Here is a 22,463-nt window from a genome sequence, read left to right as displayed (position 1 = left end):
TAATTTTAAATTGTTTACTTTATTCTTAATGAGATGATTTGTAGTCACATAAATATTTATGATTTATTTTAGACCAAATTTTAAAAAGTTTCCTCTTTTTCTTAATTTCTTGTCAAGTCAAACACCATCATATAAATTGGGTTGATAAAGTATTTGTTAAATATAGACTTAAATCAAAGTATACAACTCTTTGTTAAATTTAAACCTAAATTAAAAGTACACCACAATGTGAAATAGTATACTTTTATGAAATATATACTTAATCAAAGATATACTGGTAAACTAATAGTATGGAGTATTATTTATTAAATATGTCCAATACTGATTATCAAATGTGTCCAACATTATACCAAATCGTACACTTTTTAGTGTATGTATATAAAATAATTTCTTTTAGTAAATGATAAATATAAAACGGAGGAATTAAAATGGAGTGGAAGAGAGTAAACATGTAAAGAAAAAGTTAAACATAATGGTGACACTTAATATAAAAAGAGGATTCCAAGAAGCTTGATTTTGTTGATAACTCCAAACATTATCTTTTTAGTTTTTGCACAACTCCGAATATATTCCAAATGCTAATACTAAATACCATCCATACAAATTTACCGTCGAAAGCAGTCAATGTCGTCGGAATTTTGCGTGATTTCCTCATACCTTCATAGCTTGGGGGCAGCGACGATAATCATGTATTTTAGGAGCACCGACCATAATTATTTTGTCCCCGAGGTGCAACTCTGTAGTCTGTCATATCCCCCTGAATGTATCTATCAAAGCCACACACAAACCGTTCCCTGCTAAGACTTACTGGCAATCGATTCGTTACTTCTAAAATAAATCACAATAATGCTTTCGAAACTCGGGATGATGAGATCTCCTCTATCCTACTCCACTTAAATACCATAGTTCGCTTAACACAGGACTCCAACCTGTGACCTAAGACACAGGTCCCTCAATCTTTGCCAATTGAGCTAACCCCCGAAGGAATAAATCACAATAATGCTAAACGACCATATTTTTAAGAGGGCTTTTACAACTATAGCTAGGAAAAGCAAGTCAGATATATTCGATAAGTTTCAGAAAACCAGGTAGCGTAAACATATTATTGCATACGACGAAGAACCCACTAGTTCTAGTAATAACAATCTCATAACTCTAGATAGTGTCTTCACTGCTTTCACCTATCATTTGCTCATTTGATCCACCTACAAAAGATAATAAATAAATGAGTTTAACAAAAAATTTCGGCAAAATACAATTTCAATATACATATTAAATTCATGACTTAAAACTAGACCATAGCGTAGAAAAATTCACTCATCCTAGCAAACCCAATTAATCAGCAGAAATTCCGGCAAAGTTTCCTGGTAAATGGGCACAACCCTATCCCATAAAACCATCACATTCTCAGTTACAACACATATTCATCTCCAATAATCAGATTCATATCCATTCATCACATCAATACAACAATATTCTATGAGTTACAAGCAATACGCACACAACATAATTATCTCAATACTTGTAAGAATATAAGACTTGCCCAACATCTATCTATATGCCATAGAAATGATAAAATATTACCAAAAGTTGACAACTAAAGGTGTTCAAAAAGGAAACAACTCAAGAGTATAGCCTCCATAAGCAAGACAGCGAGCATGAAATCAAGTACTAATAGCTTGATAATTAGCTCCCAAACTTAGTTCTGAATCTCCTTATTAAATCCACAAGATGATGCATATTCAACTTCCAACTGTTGGAAGTACAACAACAACAATGCCTCAGTCGCAAATAAGTTGAAATCGGCTATATGAATCCTCACTTCTTTCTTTAACCTTAACGCATATCTCTAGCAAGCCTAAAACATATTCCCGACTAGTAGATATCACCTACGTGGATCTTTTTCTTCCATTGTACCCTATCTTTAGCTAAGTTTATATTTGATTCCAAAGATTTGTAGGTCTTTCGAGACAACTTCCTTCCATGTGATTTTAAGTCTACCCCGTTTTCTTTTAACACCTTCACTCACCATAGTTTCACATGGACCGGTACATTTGTAAGTCGATGCAAGACATGATCAAACCATCTCAAGCGGTTTTCTCTCGTTTTATCCTCAATGCGTGCTACTTGCACCTTCTGGCGAATATGGTCGGTTTTCACCTTGTACGACCACATATCCATCTTAGCATCCGCATCTCTACAACACTCAACTTCTGAATATGTAACACTTTAGCAGCCCAACATTCACTACCATACAATTGTCGGTCTTATAGTTCTAACGGGTGGAAGTAGAAGACAAAATTATTGTGCAACGTAACCAACAAACCCATCATTATAATTCCATAGTTCTGCTTGAGTTTATGTGAATTACCTAGTCTGCGATGATTGGTACCAATAGGTGGCTTATGGATTGGTTGAGTACGTGTTGCAGAGCAAGCTTCTCCAGGTGAACGAGTAGATATGGTTGCTAACATGTTAGGATCAACTTGAAATGTTGGGATCAAATGCTGAAGTTGTGCAATGACATCTGCAACAATTTTTTGCCGCATAGCTTCCTTCTGTTCCTCAAATTGTTTTTGGAGCTTTTCCTCCATCCTCTCTGCCATCTTCTGCAATAGATCATCAGTAACGTTTAAAGCAGGTTCAACATGTCCCACTTTACCTTTCAAAGAAGTTTTTGTAACCCCTCGTCCATATAATCTTAGACGTCCCGGATGTTCAGCTCCCATGACGGATGCAAAAGCATTTACAGATTGACTTCCTTCTCCACTTTGCTTTGATTCTATTTTTTTCATTTCAGCCTGCAAAAAATTCAATAAGAGAGAATTTAAACAAATAAAAAATAATTTGCCAAGCAAAAATAACTCATCAAAGTAAACTTGCAATTAGATAAAATTCGTACAATTTTACTAATTGTATCTTCGTCTGGCTCCTTGTACGATCGACCAGGCTTCCTTTTCCTTGTAGCCACAAATAGTTCCTCAAGCGATATACCCTCTAAAGTTTCCTTCTCTTTTTCCTTGTTACATAAAATGGATATCAGAAACCTTTTTTAAAAGTAAAGCAAGTTTATTTTTATTGATAAATATAGTAACATACCAATTCATTACGGATTACAGCAAAACTTGTTTTTCCAGAAGTATGAGGATTCTTCCATTTTTTCCGATTCTCGGTATTGATTTTGGACATTTTCTGCAAGTAAATGATTTAATTAATATGCATTAGGTATATGTACAAATTGGACTTTTGAAAAATATCTCACCTGGACTGCTTCGGAGTTCCAATATTTAAGAAGACCCTTAAATTGAGATTCTGGAACATATGCAGGCCGCTTTTTTATTCGAATTTCATCATTGACATAGGTATCATAATGATCTTTCTTCAATTGACTCTTATACCTTCTCCATGCAGTGTGAATTGCTTCCAAAGCCCATGTTTTTGCAGCATCAGGAATATCATATTTTTCCTACAAATTGGTTTTGTTGTGTTTAGTACGATATAAATCCATATACAGAAACCTATACACATGCGCATAACTGACTTAGAGTTCCAGTATTTAAGAGGATCCTTAAATTGAGGTTCTGGAACATCTGCAAGCTTGCCATTAAAGCTTACTTCAGTACCTCACTGTGGGACAGATTAGAGAGATCACAACAATTAGTGTTATCATGGATGGTAACGAGGATACTTTAATCTGATCATGAACATTCATGAAAGAATGGCCGATGTCCCTTATAGAATGAGTGGAAGAATGTGGCTTAAACGACTGTTGGAAATCCTATGTGGAAGTTCTACCAGAAACTCAAAAAGGTCAGCAAGCAGTTAAGATCTTGGTCTTGAGTTGCTTTTGGAGATCTAACTATAGATGCCTCAGAACTGGAGAAAAAGGTGAAACTAATGGAGGAGAATGTGATTTCAGACAACATTTAAGGACAATGGAAGTTTTTTCTTAAGCTAGAAAGAATTCACAACGATAGAGGTTTGTTAAACAAAGCAAATGCAGAGTTCATTCAACTATTGAGGATGCTATCTTGAAGCAGACAGCCGGAGTAAAACAGCACAGCGAAGGGGATACAAACACAGTTTTTTTTCACAGTGTAATTGTTTCTTTTTTGGTAAGGTACTTATCCTCACAGCGTCATTAAAATGAGAAGAAGATTGAACATCTATAAACCAAGAACGAGCAAGGTGTCTGGTTAGATAAGGAGAAGAGATTGCAAACCTTGGTATATTTCCACAAATCATCTTTTGTGTCCATTTTCCTCCAGTCAAATTTATCAAGAGGGCAAAGTGTTGCATTCCTTGCCAATGTGCCAAGGAAACTACCCAACTCTTTTACAACAGCTTTACTGGGACCAATTGGTTGATTGAACTCATTCAATACTATCAGTTGACACTCATGTCGCCCATGCACAGTATACATCTTTGTTCTACCTCTTTTCCTTTTTTGAGTAGGACCTGTGGTAGTAGTACCAAAGATAATCACCAAATTCTTAATGTTAGTTGAGTTAATGAATTAAATACAAAGTCGATAACTCTACATACAATCTATATGCTCTTGCCTTGTTCATCAGACTGTTCATTTGCTGCAATAGTGGTTGAATCCATTTGTGCTTGTCGTTCTACTGGTTGTTCTACATATGGACATGCTTCTGTTTGTATATGAGCTTCTACCAATGGATGTTCGGATGCCTCTAGCTGTTGTCCTTCGATTGAATTTGACAAATGCACTTCACTTGACCGTAAAGTTTGAATAATTATTTGTACTGCCGATGAGCGCTTTCTCCTTACTATAGCTGCAACTGGTCCATCTTTAATGTACGAGGAGCTTCTTAATCTTTTATTTTGTTTTGAAGGCCCCTCTTGACTCATCATTCTCCAATTCTCTGTGTCACCATAAAAAGCACTAAATATCATCAATACATTTACCCATCATTTGTCATTTGATTGTTAAAGCTATGCATTTCTAATTTGATAAAGAAAAGCATGCAATCCAATTCTGTAAACATTTCATATATGAAGAGAGAACACGATTTAGCCAAACCAAATTTAGATACCATGATCTCACAAAGCCAGCAAAGCAACTCATAAAAAAATCCTGAAAGCCACAATCTTTTTAATTATAAATATAAAAAAGCAAAGAAGAGCAAACTAGAAGTGTTGGTCAGTCAGTTATCCTACAAAAAGGTTTCCTGCTGAAATCAGAGCAAGTTTTGAATGTGGGTAGCATACTAAGTTGCTGTCACTTGGAAATAGTACCTCCTAATTCTATTTCCTAGCATAAGAGAGGTGGTAGGAGACAGTGAAGGAGAAGAAACTGTAATCTTCAAGCTACAGAAAGTTAAAGATATTATTTTTCTTAACTAGTCAAATCAAATTCAAGTTTACTGAAATATGCACAACTGGATGTTCAAGTTAACATATAACTCAAGAATGATCGGAAGTAAAGTGCACTGAAACAAAGAAATCCAGACAACATCTGATAAGCAGCCAATCAATGTTAAATCGAGAACTTGTCACTCTCAACGCAAATCTCTTGATTTTTCTCACTGCAAGAAAATGTTCATTCTTTCTGTCTTTCACAAACTAGAGAAAGCTCCATTTAGTTTATCACAACACTGGCTAGAAAACAAATTGTTTTCCTGGTTTAACAGTAAGGTGGCAACTGTATAAGTGTATATTATTCAAATTTTACCAAGGGTTTGCAGATCTTCTTTTCTCTCCTTCTATTCGCATGTTGCCCCCAAAAGATAAAAGAACATTTTAGACAAATAGCGTATGGAAATTAGAAAAAGATGAAGAACATGCATCAAAAGACACTAGAAATTCAATAGTTATAAGGCACCACAGCCAAGATCTTAATGGACAAAGGACTAACCAAGTCATAATTTATGATCCTATTCTTTTGCTACACATTTACAAACTTCAATGCCTCTCAAAATATACACAAAATATGTTCAAAAGTTCCTCCGTCAGTTGTCAGCCTCAATTTAAAATGCAGATTTCTCTTTAGATATCTCTGTAGCTGTATCTTAGGAATGTAGTGCATGAGATAGCATGTCAATGACATCACCAGGTATATCTTCTCTCGACCATCTCGAGTCAACATCGAGTAATCTACCTGAACCAGTTTCCTCATACTCCCTCCAAAATGTCGCTAATATTGGAACAATTTTCTTCCCCCAAATCATACAAATCTCCGGGGTCTTTATTCCTTGCATAATAATTCCTATTCTCAATTGGATCCTTTGCATAAAAAGCTTGATGCACTTGAGATGCCAGTATACAATTTGTTGAAGCATACCAGAGTTGACCCATATTCATTTAGTTTCTTACGAAACCAATCACACCTAGAAATTACAACACCGAAGTGCTCCAATAATCAATCTCAATGACATCTTAAATGGAAGACATTCCCCATCAGTCGGGTTTTGGCCCCCTAGCAACAGAAAATCTATCAGTTGTTGCTTATAAAGTTACTCCACCATTCGGAGTCTTGCACAGGCTATCCTGATTCATTCCATAAAATCATTATCCATTAATGAGATATGCAGCATACTCAAGAGCGGATCTGTGTAGATGAGAAGGGGTGCATCGCCACCTAGACTCTCGAGTAGAATCTTCATGTATGTACTGGTATTTCCCGCAAAAAGCCTATATAAGTAAATGGTGGCACCCCAAGTTACAAAGCGACCATGGGTGCAACTGCAACTGTTTAAGTGTCATGTTTCTAGTCACAAGGCCCAGGATCGAGACTCGTTGAATTGAAAGCCGTTTTTACTTTCATCGTCGCCTTACTTGTTCCTTTTCTTTCTTTTCTTCTCTTTTCCTTAATTTTCTTTTGTTCTTTCTTTGTATTTCCTCTATCTTTGAACAACCCCATTTTTATTATTGATTCAAATTGTATATTTGCTTTCATTTTATTTTATTTTATTTTATTTGATAACTGTAATGCCCGGGCCAGCTTGCGCGCACCTCGACTAATTCCACGGGATACCTGCCACCTCCCACCAGCAACAGGTACCAGGTAACTCTATCCACCAAGGCTTGGATAGATGGGAAGAAATCACCTAGTATTTGCCTCCGCTGGGATTTGAACCTGAGACCTCATGGTTCTAACCCACTTCATTGACCACTAGGCCACACCCTTGGCTGCTATTTGCTTTCATTTTATTTGTCTAGATCTTGCTGGATAAGATTAGAAATGAGGATATTCGGGAGAAGGTGGGTGTGGCTCCCATGAACGACAATTCTATATATTTTCCTGGAGACTACGCTATCACTTTCAACTATTTTATGTGTAAGGGGAGGTGCGATCTACTCATTGATTTTTATATTAGATGAGTGGTATGGTAGTTCAAGAGACATGGCCCATGATAGACTCGAAATTATCATGGACAACATTACTTACTCAGCTTCATGCAAATCTATGGTGTGGCTTAGTGGTCAATAAAGTGGGTTGAGAACCATGAGGTCTCAGGGTCAAATTCCAGCAAAGGCAAAAACACTAGGGGTGTGTTTGGTACAAAGGAAAATGTTTTCCATGGAAAATATTTTCACTTGTTTGATTGGTGAATGAAAAATATTTTCTAGTGTTTGGTTAGAGAGTATAAAATATTTTTAGGGGTAGAGGTAGGCCGAAGAAGTATTGGGGAGAGGTGATTAGGCAGGACATGGCGCTACTTCAGCTCACTGAGGACATGAGCCAGGATAGAAGGGTGTGAAGGTCAAGGATTAGGATAGAAGGCTAGTAGGTAGTCGAGAGTTCCCCGTTCTTTTCTAGTAGCGCTCTTGTTTTTTTTTTGTATTCATTGACCTCTGGTATTTGCCTATTGTTTCGTTCGCCATGTGTTTCGTATTTTTCACTTTGTTTCTATTTGATGCTACTTTTTCTTTTACTTTTTTTTTTTTTGGTTGTCGTCTTTTTTTCCTTTTCGTAATCGTTCTTTGTCTCCCTATTCTATTCTTTCTTTCTTCTTCGTCTTCTTCCCTTCTCTCTCTTTTCACCTTTTCTTGAGTCGAGGGTCTATCGGAAACAACCTCTCTACCTCGCCAGGTAGGGGTAAGGTCTGCGTACACATTAACCTCCCCAGACCTCACTTGTGGGATTATACTGGATATGTTGTTGCTACTGACAAGAGTGGGTTGCTCTAGTGGTGAGCACCCTCCACTTCCAACCAAGAGGTTGTGAGTTCGAATCACCCCAAGAGCAAGGTGGGGAGTTCTTGGAAGGAGGGAGCCGAGGATCTATCGGAAACAACCTCTCTACCCTAGGGTAGGGGTAAAGTCTGCGTACACACTACCCTCTCCAGACCCCATTAGTGGGATTATACTGGGTTATTGTTGTTGTTATGTTGTTGTTGCTACTCTCCTCAACCCACCTTCCCCAAAATCCATATGTTTCGTGTACTCCTCCCCTTTTCAAAGAAATTACTCATTTGTTGAATTTAAGAAAATACTTTTTCTTAAATCATGAAAAGAAAATACCCAATTTGTAGAAATAAAAGAAAATACTTTTTCTACATCATGAAAAGAAAGTACTCGTTTTGTTAAAATGAAAGAAAATATTTTTTCTACATCAGAAAAAGAAAACTTAATTTGTTGAAATGAAAGAAAAAGAATTTGGTTTGGGGGTGGGTGGAGTAGGTTGGTAGGAGTTGGTGGGGATGAGGAATAGGGTGGAGAAGGTTGAAAAAGAATTTTGAAAAATATTTTCCGTTCTTTTGATAGAAGGAAAATGAGTTCATGAGGAAAAGGTTTTCCAAAACATTTAATCCAACCAAACATGGAAAATTTAGAAAATATTTTCCAGAAAATGTTTCCTTCGTACCAAACACACCCTAGGTGATTTCTTCCGTCTGTCCAAGCCTTAATGGATAGAGTTATCTGATACATGTTACTGGTGAAAGATAGCAAGTATCCCGTATAATTAGTCGAGGTGCGCATAAGCCGGCCCGAATACCACGGTTATCAAAAAATAAATTATAGTTTGTTAACGTAACCGGTCATGTGCTATGGAAAACTTTCATGGTTCGAACTGGATTAAAACCATCACTTAAAGTCCTAAACTTACTTTTTTTTTGATAACCGAGAAATCCCTTAGGGCCATTGGTGCACAGTTCAAAACTCGAAGGATAATAGACCTATCCTCTCCTTTCTCTACTTAAATACCAGGCTAGTATCTGGGAAGTTCTAATTTAACATTACGAGTCTCTAGAGAAGTCTGCGCGCAAGGAATTAACATCTTTTCCAGCTTCACCATCAGCAAGACGTCTTATATCGCCATCATTGGGTTATTCAATAGCATGTCATCTCATAGTTTATTTTGACGCCTAGGCATTAAGGCTAAGTATATTAAGACCTAGCAGGTTTTTTGAGTCATATTAATCAGAGTCATTACGAACATTCTTCCCCTTAAAGGACTCGGACACCGAGCAATTATCTGCTTTTGTATTGTCAATCTAAGACAACATGCAATCATCAAGGCAAGCATGCATTTTTTCAAAGTCAAGACCCACCGATGATGTCGTGTCCATGATGGCCATGAGTGACTCTGAATCTCTGAAAACGAGGAGGTAAATGTTCCTGACCTCAAAGATTATCTTCATCTTCTTCCTAAGAAAAGACTGTCTGACATGATGCTCTCATTAATTAATCAAATTGAAAAATTGAGTGCTGATGATTTTTCAATTGTTAAGTTTGAATGCCATAATCTTAAGTTCCGCGCGTCTTGAACTCAAAAAGGAAAAACAAGATTTTGAGAAACAAGTCCCTATTTTAAAATCTGATATTGAAGCACTCAAAACTGAAATGAGAAATTGAAAGAAGCACCATGTAAAGGAAAAGGTGGGATCAGTGATATACAAGAGGCCCTTCAAAAAGAATTACAATTGTCCACGGAAAATTTGTACAACCAAGTTGAACGAAACATAGTAATTCAAGAGGACCTGACAAGGTTAAATATGAACTGACTAGAACCTTTAAGTGGAACAGGTCCTCAAAGGCTCTAGAATGGCTGAACCAAAACCAGAACAAAAATAAAATTGGATTAGGATACTACAAATCTATCCCTAAGGTTAATCCTAAGTATGTAGCTTCTGCATCTAGTAAGCTATGTACAAATTGTGGTAATACTGGTGACTACAAGGAAACTTGCTTAGCACTATTCAATACACAAAATAAAAAGGTTCCAGTACAGAATCAGTCAGAAAGAAAGACTTTTTTGTGATGAAGTCTAACTTACCATGCTGGACTAAAAAACATTTCATTCATTCTTTCGATCACAAGAGGGAATCCAAGCTAGTCTGGGTTCCTAAATCTAACTCTTGATCTGTTTTTGCAGGCTAAAGTAAAAGGAAGCAGCCAAGACTAGTATATTTATCGTGGCTCTCAAGGCACATGACATGAAGGAAGAAAAATTCCCTCGGCCTTTCAAGGAGGGAGCGTGGTTTTTAGGAATGGGAAGAAAGGTGAAATCACAGGGATAGGTAAGATTGGTAAGTCACTCTCTCAAGCTATAAAAAATGTGTATTGTGTGAATGGGTTGAACTACAATCTGCAAAGAGTCTCCCAGATATGTGACAAGGGGAATAGAGAGACATCACAATGTATACATCGCATCTATTATGTCTCTAGCTGATAATAAGGTTACATGTCTTAGTGTGGTTGATGATGATCCTTTACTGTGGCATAGACGACTAGGTCATGCGAGTTTGGCTCAGCTTAATAAACTGGTTTCAAAAGATCTAGTTGTGGGATTGCCAAAAATCAGCTTTAAAAATAATAAAGGGTGTGATGCTTGTGTTAGAGGCAAGCATGTCAAGTCCTCCTTTAAATCTAAGAAAGTTGTCAGTACCTCTAGACCCCTGGAGCTGTTCTATATGGATCTTTGTGGTCTCATGAGGGTTATGAGTAGAAGTGGCAAAAGATGCATTCTAGTTATAGTTGATGACTACTCTAGATATGCCTGGACCTTGTTTCTTTCTAGTAAAGATAAAACCTTTGATGTTTTTTTGCATATTTGTCAGGACAATCCAAAAGAAACTAGATCTTCACCTTGTCAGCATTAAATCTAACCATGCTTCAGAGTTTAAAAATGCTAGGTTTGCTGAATTCTATAGCATGCATGGCATTGGTCATAATTTCTGTGCTCCAAGAACTCCTCAACAAAATGGAGCAGTTGAGAGAAAGAATAGAGCTCTAGAGGATATGGGGAGAACCATGTTAATCTCTAGTGGACTGCCCAAAAGCTTTTGGACAAAAGCTATTAACACTGCATGTTACCTCTTAAATAGATACATGGTTAGACCCCTATTAGAGTAAACTCCCTATGAATTACTTAAAGGAAGAAAACTCAACATATCACATCTTAGAGCTTTTGGTTGCATATGCTATGTTCATAATAATGGCAAGGACGCTCTAGGAAAATTTGATGCTAGATGTGATGAGGGAGTATTCTTTGGGTTGTTCACCACATAGTAAGGCATATATAATTTTTAATAAACGAACTATGTGTGTTAAAGAAAATGTGCATGTTGTATTTGATGAATCTGATCCTTTTATTGAGAAAAATGTGCAGGATGATGGTCAAGAGCCTGGTCTTGTAAGAAAAAAGAATTCTGATATTAAAGACCAAGGAGACTCTCTTGAAAGTGAACAGGAGGAAAGAGGAGGCCAACACCGGTGAAGATGAGGCATCACACTCAGGGGGGACCTTAATTCCACCTGATGAGGAAGAAGAAAATGGGTTAGAAGAACCTGTTCCTCCTGTTGGTCCTCAAAATGAGCAGATTCCTCCTCCTGGTCCCCTAAAAGAACAAATTCAGCAACCTCAAAGAAAGCTTTGGAAACATTAGAGTTCTCATCCTATTGAGAACATAATCTCCGACTCCAACTCAGGGATCTAGACCAATTGACCAAATCATCTCTCAGAAATCTATATGCATTTAATGCGTTTCTATCTATCAGTGAGCCAAAAAATGCTAATGAAGCCTTGCAGGATGCAGATTGGATAGTGCCTATACAGGAGGAATTGCATCGATTTGAAAGAAGCAATGTAAGGCACTTGGTCCCAAGACCTAAGGATACGACAGTCATTGGAACAAAACGGGTCTTCAGAAATAAACTGGATGAACAAAAACTATGACAAAAAAACAAGGCCAGACTCGTAGTCCAGGGGTACAATCAGGAAGAAGGGATAGATTATGATAAGACTTTTGGTCCAGTGGCAAGGATGGAGGCCATTCGGATGTTGATTGCCTTTGCAGCTTACATGGAATTCAAACTGTACCAGATGGATGTGAAGAATACATTCTTGAATAGTTACCTCAAGGAGGAACTGTATGTGGCTCAACCTCCTGGATTTCAATTGCCAGGGATGGAAGAACATGTCTATAAGCTAGACAAGGAAATTCTCTAAAGAAAAGGACGGGAAACAGAGGAAAGTATAGAAGAGAGAAATGGCTCTTTTTCACAAACTATTGTTTCAGTTTGTGCACAAAATGCTAAGCGGTCAGAAAGGAGACATGAAGCCAATGCTCTTGACTTGACTTATATGGATCTACTGGAAAGGGAAGAAAAGATAAATTTGCATGGGGTAATGATCAATCACATAGCTAGAGTGGCAGACATGTCCAAGAGTGAGCACTTCCTTCCCTATGGTTTCTTTTGGTATGAAGTAATCACTTATTTTGGAGCTCCTGTCAGCAAGTGGAAAGAGAAGGCTAAAGAGGAACCTATGGCAGACATGCCCAAATAAAGAGGAGGCTAAAGAGGAGCCTGTTCTTGATGGTATTTTTTACAATGCTAAAATTTCAAAGCTTCAACAACAAAAGCAGGCACTACAACAGCAGGTGGAGATACAAGCTGCAAAGATTGCCGGAATGAAGACCGTAAATCAAAAGCTGAAGGAGGACTTGACAAGACAAAGGGAGCAGAATTCCAAAAATCTAAAACTGCTCTAGTTGCACATATCTAGTCACAACTGGTCCCATATCTGTCCATTCAGCCCAGTCTGACCAGAGTCCCAAACTTCCCTAGACCAAATGTTCCGTAGGCAGTTTCCATTCAGTTAAACTTGTTTTTGTGGCCATGTAATTAATAGTTATGACTTGGTTTTCATGGATTGATGATGATGCCTTGACTAATAAAAAACTTTCCTGGCAATTCTTATCTTGCATTGATATTTTTGTTTTTTGATGGCTAGCATCCTTAAATTGACTGTGTTGAATGTCTTTCACTTGATTGTCTGTTGTGTAGTCTAAGTGGCCATAAGAAAGATATTCTCTAAAACTGATAGTTAACCTTATTTTATCATTTCAATGATACCAAAACGGGGAAGTATGAGCACGAAAATGAATAAAAATGAAATTGGCAGAAAGTTCTGATGGAGGGTTCCGTGTTCATTTGTTTGTCATCATCAAAAATGGGAGAATTCGTTAGAAATTGAGTTTTGATGATCAACAAACATATTACTTGCTGAGTCTCACACCCAAGCGAGGATAGGATTCACTTTCTTACCCGACGAAGATGTATTTCGACTATGCTGACCTAGCAATCACGTGATAATGTCAGAAAATTTAGACCATGATTTAAGTAAGTACTTATAGAAGTAAATTCTACTTCTTTGGAAGATTGAAGAAAAATCTTTTTACTTCCTTTATTTGCTAGGGTTAGGAGATTTGGTTTAACTTGGTTAACACTCTTCTATCCCTGGCCATCTACTATGAATTTATATATATAGTACGAGTTTGTTTTTGCATAGGTGCACCTACACATAAATCTGAGAGATCCTTTTTGTGAGCAGCAACTTTGCAAAAACCAAGAGCAAGACAAATTGAAAAACCTAGTTCCAGAAATGATTCAAGTTTAGTTCGTTTTGTATTGATCTTATAATTAGTGTTTTGAGTTGTGATCTTACTTAGCTTGTATTAGAAGCAATTTGTAAGAACTCTTGAGTGACAATCTTTTGTTCTAGACTATGATGTATTAGTAATGCTAGGATTAGTTATGCTGGCATTAGTTATGCTGAGATTATTTCTTATCCATTGTTTGGTTTGCTATATTAAAGTATTGCATAATTTCTAAAAAAAATTGGTTGTTTACAAAAATACCCTCTACATTCTTTAACTTTGTATACTATTTTTATTGCAACAGTTTTATTGCCTTCCACATTCTATACTCTCTCTAAACCAACTTTTTTTTACAGGAGAGCAAAACTAAATGAGAAAACTAATTGAAATATTAAGATGGAGAGAAAGAAGAGGGTTGTACATGGTCAAGCTAAGATCAAATGGGAAGCGTTGTCTAAAAAAAAACATGACAATTGAGAGAAAAGCTAAGGGCCTGGTCGAGTTGTGGGGATGATAGTAGCATGTGGATCAAGACAGCGAATTGCATCAAGGAAGCAGCTAGAGAGGTGTTAGGCATCTCTAAGGGCTACTCTGGGAGGTACGGAGGAGATTGGTGATGGAATGGAGAGGTCCAAAAGAAAATGGAGGTCAAGAAGACGGTGTATTTAAAGTTGGTAGAGACTAGGGAGCAGAGACGAGAAGTCGAGGAGGATAAAAGGACAAACAAGGAGTTGTACAAGACGGCTAAGAGGGAAGCAAAGCTAGCGGTCACGACAGCGAAGACAACGGCGTTTGGACGCTTGTATGAAGAACTTGAAGGCATAGGCGAGAACAAGAAGTTGTACAAGCTAGCCAAGATAAGAGGGAGGAAGACCCGCGACCTGGACCAAGTAAAGTGCATCAAAGACAAGGAAGGAAGAGTTTTGGTGGAAGAGGCACATATTAGATAAAGGTGGCAGGCGTATTTCCATAAGCTCTTAAATGAGGAGGGGGATAGGGACATTGTGTTGGGTGATCTGGAGCACTCCGAGAGGCACCGTGATTTTCGGTATTGTAGACGTATTAAGGCCGAGGAGGTAGAGGGGCTATGCGTAAGTGCGACCGGGCCCGATGAGACTCCAGTGGAGTTATGGAAGAGTGCGAGCAGGACAGGCTTGTAATGACTCGCCAACCCGTTTAATGTTATCTTTAGGACTTCCAATATGCCCGAAGAATGAAGGTGGAGTACGATGATTCCGTTGTACAAGAACAAAGGGGATATCAAAAGCTGCGATAAGTACAGGGGTATCAATAGGGGTGTCAATGGATCCTTAAAAATTGACTAAACTGACCGAACCGAACCGATTATTGAGTTTCTTTTAATAAAACCGTAAGTTTTTATATAAATTTATAATCGTACCGAATAATAGCGTAGGTTTTTAATTTTATAAAAATAAATTGAAAAATACCAAACCGTACCGAATAAATTTATATATAAAAATATATACTAAGTTTGAAACTAACAAAGCATTAAGGTTTTTTCTTAGGTCTTGGGATTATGAACATGGCTACAAGTGACCAAATAATTAATATCCAAAGTTCCAACTTCCATACCTATTCTACTACTCATATCGAAACTAAATTAGTTCCAACATCTTAAGTAGCAAGTCATTGGGTACTCCAACGATCTTCAGTAGCAAGCCACAAGGTATTGGATATCTTTCCTCTCGTATGAATTAGATTTCTCTTATTGGATACTAATCTTCTAATAAGCTCTATTCTTGAGTCCCAACTTGATTAGTATCTTTCCACTCGTATGGTTTATATTTCTTTTGTATTTGCTTAATTTGTTTTAAGCTACCATAGAATAGTGGGATGAATCTCTATCTTGGACATTTTTCATGTTCCTTTAATCACCACTTTTAAAATAGTAAAAATGTCCTGAGAGTTTTGCCAAAATCCTATGCAAATACGCATTTATTGCATTCTAACATAACTAGCGACTCTTGCATGACGTTTTTAAAAAATACCAAAAACTTAACCGAACCGTACCGATACCGAAGAGAAACCGAGATGATTGGAAAAGTTTCATAAAGTCTAATTTTGGTTATACAAAATGGAACTACCGAAAAATTGGTATGGTACAAATTTTATAAAATAACCGACCGAACCGAACCATTGACACCCCTAGATATCAAGTTGTTGAGCCACACTATGAAAGCATGGAAGAAGGTGGTGGAGATGAGGGTGCGGCAAAGAGTATCTATATCTGAGAACCATTTCAGCTTCAATGTCGGGGCGATCCACCACAGAAGTCATTCATCTCATTAGGAGGTTGGTGGAACGGTATAGGAAGAGGAAGAGGAACTTGCATATGGTGTTCATCGATTTGGAGAAAGCATACGACAATCCGCAGAGAGCTTTTATGGAGGTGCTTGGAGGCAAGAGGGGTCCTTGTAGCATACATTAGGGCGATTAAGGATATGTATGGTGGAGCTAAGACCAGAGTTAGGGCATTAGGAGGGGAGTCGGGATACTACCTGGTCATGATGGGGTTGCGCCAAGGAACATCTCTTAGCCCGTTCTTATTTGCCTTAGCGATAGATGTATTGACGCGACACATTCAGGGGGAGGTGCCTTGGTGCATGTTATTTGCAGATGACATAGTACTGATTGACGAGACACGAAGCAGCGTTAACGCTAGGCCGGAGGTTTGGAGACAAACTCTGGAATGTAAAGGATTCAGGTTGAGCAGGACCAAAACAGAGTACATGGAGTGCAAGTTCAGTGGTGTAACTCATAAGAATGAGGGGGAAGTGAGTCTGGATTCTCAAGTCATCCCCAAGCAGGATAGTTTCAAGTACCTTGGGTCAGTAACCCAAGGTGACAGGGAGATTGATGAGGATGTCACACATTAAAGTAGGATAGATGAAATGGATGCTTGTCTCCGGTGTCTTGTGTGATAAGAAGGTGTCACCAAGACTTAAAGGTAAGTTCTACAGAGTGGTGGTTAGACCATCTACGTTGGCCAGTTAAGAACTCCTATGTCTAGAAGTTGAAGGTAGCAGAAATGAGGATTTTGAGATGAATATGTGGGCATATTAGGAGAGGCAAGATTAGAAATGAGGTTATTCGGGATAAGGTGGAGGTAGCCCCCATGGAGAATAAGTTGTGGGAAGTGAGGCTAAGATGGTACTGGCATGTGAGGAGGAGATGCCTGGAAGCGCCAGTAAGGAAGTGCAAGAGGTTGCACATAGGGGGGTCTAGGGAGGGGTAGAGGGAGGTCTAAGAAGTATTGGGGAGAGGCGATTAGGCATGATATGGCGCTTTTGCAGCTTACTGAGGACATGACCCTTGGTAAAACGTTATGGAGATAGAAGTTAGGATAGAAGGTTAGTAGATAGTATAGCGTACTTTCTTTTATTTCCGATGATTATAGCATTACGCTAGTTATTGCTTAAGTATAGTTATTGCTTAAGTTTCCTTCCTAATTTTTTTCTTTTTATATATATTGCATTTCTTTACTGTTGTTTACTGTGCTTACCTGAATCGAGGATCTTTCAGAAACAACATCTTTCTGTATAAGATAGAGGTAAAGTCTGCGTACACACTACCTTCCCCAAGCCCTACTTATAGGAATATACCAAGTATGTTGTTGTTGTTAGATATTGCAGGAACCTGTTTAAGAACCAGGTTCTGAGGAAAACATAAAATTCTGGTAGAAAATTTTAAATTGGTCGATACACTATTCATCCCCTCCCCCCTTCCCCTTAGTGTATAAGTGGTGCATAATTCTAGCAAATACGAGGAATAATCTTCCTTTCTATGAGCTCCTGATACTAGTTCACACAGAGGAAGAAGCATATATAACACAAGATACAGAGGAAGACGGAATACAGAATTCACAAAGTCCAAATAGGTTGGCAGAGACCTTTTGGATGCAAAGTACTGCAAAAGAGTACACCTTGTAGCTAAGGTTTGGGACTATGGTCAATCACATTGTTAGAGAACGATAATGGAAGTCAAAGAAAACATGGAGCAAGTACTCCATGGAGAGTCCCAAAGGGTGACATTTCTTAGTGGTGGGACAACTGGACTGGCCTAGGCCCACTTGCACACTTTCTTCACACTGACCCTAAACCTGGTAACATTAAGGTGAAAGAATTCGTTGAGGAAGATGACTGGACCATTACTAAATTGCAGGAAATACACCTAATCATTTATCATTTACTGGGACATAAAGGAAATAAATATTTTCAAGGGTATTTACACTAAAGATATATCTGTAAGGACCCCCCCCCCCCCCCGGTCCCGTTACAGGTAATTTCAATTGTAAATCTGCCTCGAAGATATTGAGACAGATGAGGAGCATTACTTTGAGAAGCAGCAAGATACAGCCTTCAAGAGGTGCCTGTTAAGGTATCGTTATTTATGAGAAGGCAGTAAAATGATAGGCTACCTACTGATGATATAATCTCTAGGTTTGGATTTCTGGGAATATCTAAGAGTTCCTTTTGCTTGAACCCACAATTCAAATCTATCGAACATGCTTTTGGGAGCAGCTACATAACTAGGCAAGTCTGGAAATTCTTTGGAGATGCTTGTGGTATACCACCTGTAGGCAGAACCTGGAGACACATCTTAATGCAATGGTGGCTTGTTCAAGCCAAGAATTCAACCCACTCTGCCATCCTACAGGTTATTCCTTTAGAGATCTGCTGGGAATTATAGAAGCATAGATGAGATGCAGATTTAATAAAAGGCAATCGTCCACAGCAAGAGTGAAATATCATGTCAGATGTGAAGTAACAATGGTGAGAGTTCCGCATGTCAACTTCACAGGATTGTGTCATCTTCACTAATTATTGCATCTCCTCTAAAATTCAGGGAGTTGTACAGAAAGATGATAAAAGCTAAAGAAAGTAACTTGTAATTTTAATGGAATTCATTATACCATAGATCACACAATGCTATGTAGAAAATGCGATATGAACTGCAGTTGAATAAAATAATGTGGACAGAGACATAAAAATCAATGAGCACTTGAAGTAGGTTTTAACCTATGTTGATCCTTCAAAATCTTTGTCGCACCTGTGTCGATCCGACATGATTTGGGTGGGGGTGTGCAATCTGCACTGCATTTGGTCAACCTAACTTGGATGCTTTGACTTTACTTATGGCCAAGAAGTATAGGTTGATTGGGTATTTGGTTTGATTTCTGGTTTATGACATATATATATTCACATAAAGTACCTAGAAAACTTTGCTATTACACAATATAACATAATAAATAACAAATATTATGTGTTTACAAAGAAACTTTTTTGATGACGTAGTGTTTACAAAGAATTTAATTTTTACCAGAAAATGTTTTTTGCTACCACAAATACTTTTTGCTATCTAGTTATTAAAACACGGTCATTACTACCACAAATACTTTTTGCTTTCCAGTTATTAACAAAGCTAAAGAAGCATAAATATATAATGATAGATTTGAAGCAATTTCTAATAGAATAACTACTTTTATCTGTTTAAAATATTATATATTATTGTATTACTATATTTATAAATATACAATATTTATAGCAATTCATAATTATACAATAGACATTTTCATTTAACTTAATTAAAATTAATGGATTTAAATCACCTTGTTAATCGACATATAAATTATTTTTCAACAATCTTAAATAACTAATTGTCATATATATTATTCTTATACTAAATTTATTAGTTGTATTCTAGCACTCATATCCGCACTTGAATCTATACCCCCAAATCCAAAATTCATGTGATGACAAATCCGGCCTCTAGATCTACACCCGAATCGGACACCTGCATCCGTAACTGAGCAACACAGCCTTTAACAAGCATAAAGGATTCACTGACACAAACAAATGAGCATAAATGAAACTCTAGAAATATTTCAGTACCTGAGCTCAAGCATGCTCACACACAACATATTCATGTGAAACTGAAAAACTAAATAATAGGGAAATAAAGAGACCTTTTCAAACGCTTTTAACTTTCAAAACTCCTTTAAACCACCAGAATTTCGTCAGGGGCCTTCTGTCGGGTCCTTCATACTCTGACTCTTTTAGGTTTATTTTACATATTCAGACAGAAGACGACATCAATTAGTTTGATGGGAGTAGTATTATTCAAAAGTCTTGGATATTCATTAATTGTACTGCCTAATATATACTTATCCAAGCACTCAGATCTGTTTTATTTGACAGATTTGTAACTAGAATATAAGCAAACAGGGAAAGTTTGGGCTATGGAACAAGTCAACAAGTTTGTTTTGGTAGAGAGGGAGAGAGAGAGAGTACTAGCATAAACAACAATGACAACAACACAACTACTACTACTACTACCACTGCTACTATGCTTCAGTTCCAAACAAGTTGGCATTGTCTATATGAATCCCCACTGACCGAGTTACTCCATTTAAACCAGAGCATGTACTAGCATAAATTAAAAAAATTATAGTGTATCAAGTTATTAAACAGTAGAAATTTTAAAGGGTAATCAAGGTGATTAGCTATGATATATCAGTATTTTGAAATTTAAAGGACAGTTAACTTGATTTGAACTATTAAACCTAAGAGGATTAAAGATGATAATCATCAAAAGCATTAAAGAAATTTTCCATATTTCTGACTACAAATGCAGTACCATTGGGAGATTAGTTTGTTTGTTTGCTAATTCATTTCTAAATAAAACCTCAACTGCACACATAACCGATTCAGACAATGAATTAAGTTTCCCTCATTCATTACCGATTACTTGTAAGCAAATAAAAAATCAACTTCGAACTATATCATAAGATCTACTTATATCCCGCATTACCCAAAGAAACAGAACAAGATAGTTACAAAAGAGAACAATTTCGACGAACTTAAACAAACACAAAGTAAAAATATAAAACAAAAGCTATAACACACAGATTCATCAAATGTATAGAGAAACGAGAAACAGGAGAGCAAGGGAAAAAATTATTTACCCGGAAGCGAATAAAGGGTGAGGAGGGAAGTAAAGCAAAGAGATTTGCGGTGGGGAGTTCTCTATGTTCTCTTTGCTTTCATTCTGCCAACGACTGATAAAATTGTTCCGCTAAGATGGAGATTAACTGAAAAGTTGAGATAGGAAGAATTGGGCGACCAATTGAAGAGGAGAATGCATCACCAACACCAATTGCAAATGCCTAGGGGAAGAGGGAGGGAAGAGTATTCTTGGAATTAGGGGAAATTAGATGAGAAAACCTAACGGAGGGAAAGCCAATTTGATGAACCGTTGTCATAGGTCATTTTTTCTTTTCTTTTAAAAAAATGTTGCACATTATGTATGTATATTATATATACATACATTATACATGACAGAAATATACATATATTATACATACAGGGCCGGCTTTTTGGGTAAAGTCACTCAAGCCAATCTTTAGGCCCCAACTTTAGGAGGCCCCACTTTTTACCCTATAATTTTTTAATTAAATATTTTTACTCATATTATATATCTTGGTAAAAACTAGAAAGGAATGATATCTTTATTTTTTTTAAATGGGCCCCTAACGTGTAAATGCAAAATTTATGGAAGGAATCAAGTGATTATTTTATTTTTTTTAAAGTCTTTTTCTCACTAAATATTATGTAAACCATTCCACTTCCTTTCTTGATTTTCATAATATTCAATTTTATTTTTAATCTTTCTCAGTTCTTACCAAACGTTACTACTATTATTATTTTTCTTTGTGCCTCCAAAAGATTCTATTGTTCTGTATTCTTTCTTCTATCAAGCTAAAGCCTACAAGAAGTATAGTGAAAGCAACAAATATTTATTTTCACATCAAATTAATGAATTAGGTTCTTCTATTCCAATATTTTAATATTAGTTTTCATCTAATTATTTGTTTTTTTTGATATTTTCAATACGTACGCATATATTATATTTTTAGTATTTATTAAAATTTAAATATGTCAAATAGAAAGTATGAATGCGGTTATTCAAAACTTAAGAAAAAAAGAAGAAAAAATTGAATCTTTGATACAATCCCAAAAAGAATAGATGATAGTACTCTAATTGATATGCTCAATTAGATAAAAAGATTTGATTCTTTTTCAAATGCTTATATTGGCTATTGAATAATGATAACAGCTGCCTTTGGTCGTCGTCTATCACAAACTAGAATTTTGAAAGAAGTTTTTTAAAATTAAAATTGATAAAATCTTACTTAAGATCAACCATGGCGCAAGAGACATTGAATGGATTAGCTATATTATCAATTGAATAAATTGATTATAAAATAATCATTCATAATTTTGTATTTCAAAAAGATAAAAAATTAGATTTCAGATAATATATATATATATATATATATATATATATATATATATATATATATATATATATATATATATATATATATATATAAAATCTCTTTTTAAAGAAAAAAGTTAAAGGCCTCTTGTGAAGTTTTGGCTTTAGGCCCCAATAGTGTTGAGCCGCCCATGTATACATCCCTAATAATTTTTAGTTTAAGCAATTATATGAATGGCTCTCAAATTGTCTTTTAAGAAATGGCACATGAGGGTCATGAAATTTTACTATCAATTGTGGCAATTCAATCTTTTA

At 36.6% G+C, this 22,463-nt stretch overlaps 1 protein-coding gene across 3 annotated transcripts; it reads right to left on the bottom strand.

The window, feature by feature from the left end:
* Positions 1–463: 463 nt before the first annotated feature.
* On the bottom strand, positions 464–21,149 carry LOC104106331 (uncharacterized). 3 transcript variants are annotated; one of them, XM_018774220.3, is made up of 9 exons: positions 20,836–21,149; positions 19,837–19,923; positions 4,563–4,886; positions 4,223–4,458; positions 3,263–3,466; positions 3,100–3,192; positions 2,903–3,019; positions 2,372–2,801; positions 464–1,205 (listed from the first exon to the last, which is right to left on the bottom strand). In XM_018774220.3, the coding sequence occupies exons 3-9, from the start codon at positions 4,873–4,875 to the stop codon at positions 1,156–1,158; spliced, it is 1,443 nt and encodes a 480-aa protein (XP_018629736.1). In that variant the 5' UTR covers positions 4,876–4,886; positions 19,837–19,923; positions 20,836–21,149; the 3' UTR covers positions 464–1,155. The 3 variants fall into 3 exon arrangements, with proteins under 3 accessions (XP_018629736.1, XP_009613151.1, XP_018629737.1); XM_009614856.4 differs by lacking the exon at positions 19,837–19,923; XM_018774221.3 differs by lacking the exons at positions 19,837–19,923; positions 20,836–21,149 and adding an exon at positions 18,890–19,095.
* Between the last annotated feature and the right edge of the window lie 1,314 nt (positions 21,150–22,463).

This window comes from Nicotiana tomentosiformis, chromosome 3 (genome assembly GCF_000390325.3).
Source record: "Nicotiana tomentosiformis chromosome 3, ASM39032v3, whole genome shotgun sequence".
Lineage (NCBI taxonomy): Eukaryota > Viridiplantae > Streptophyta > Magnoliopsida > Solanales > Solanaceae > Nicotiana > Nicotiana tomentosiformis.
Note: the sequence above shows the minus strand (reverse complement) of the source record. Positions and strands in the feature narration are given on the sequence as shown.

Excerpts from the sequence above, each read along its gene's own strand:
- LOC104106331 (XM_018774220.3), bottom strand. The coding sequence starts at position 4,875 with ATGATGAGTCAAGAGGGGCCTTCAAAACAAAATAAAAGATTAAGAAGC. Across the intron at positions 4,459-4,562 it reads TGAACAGTCTGATGAACAAG|GTCCTACTCAAAAAAGGAAA; the intron begins GCAAGAGCATAT and ends CTACTACCACAG. Across the intron at positions 2,802-2,902 it reads AAGATACAATTAGTAAAATT|GCTGAAATGAAAAAAATAGA; the intron begins GTACGAATTTTA and ends AATTTTTTGCAG.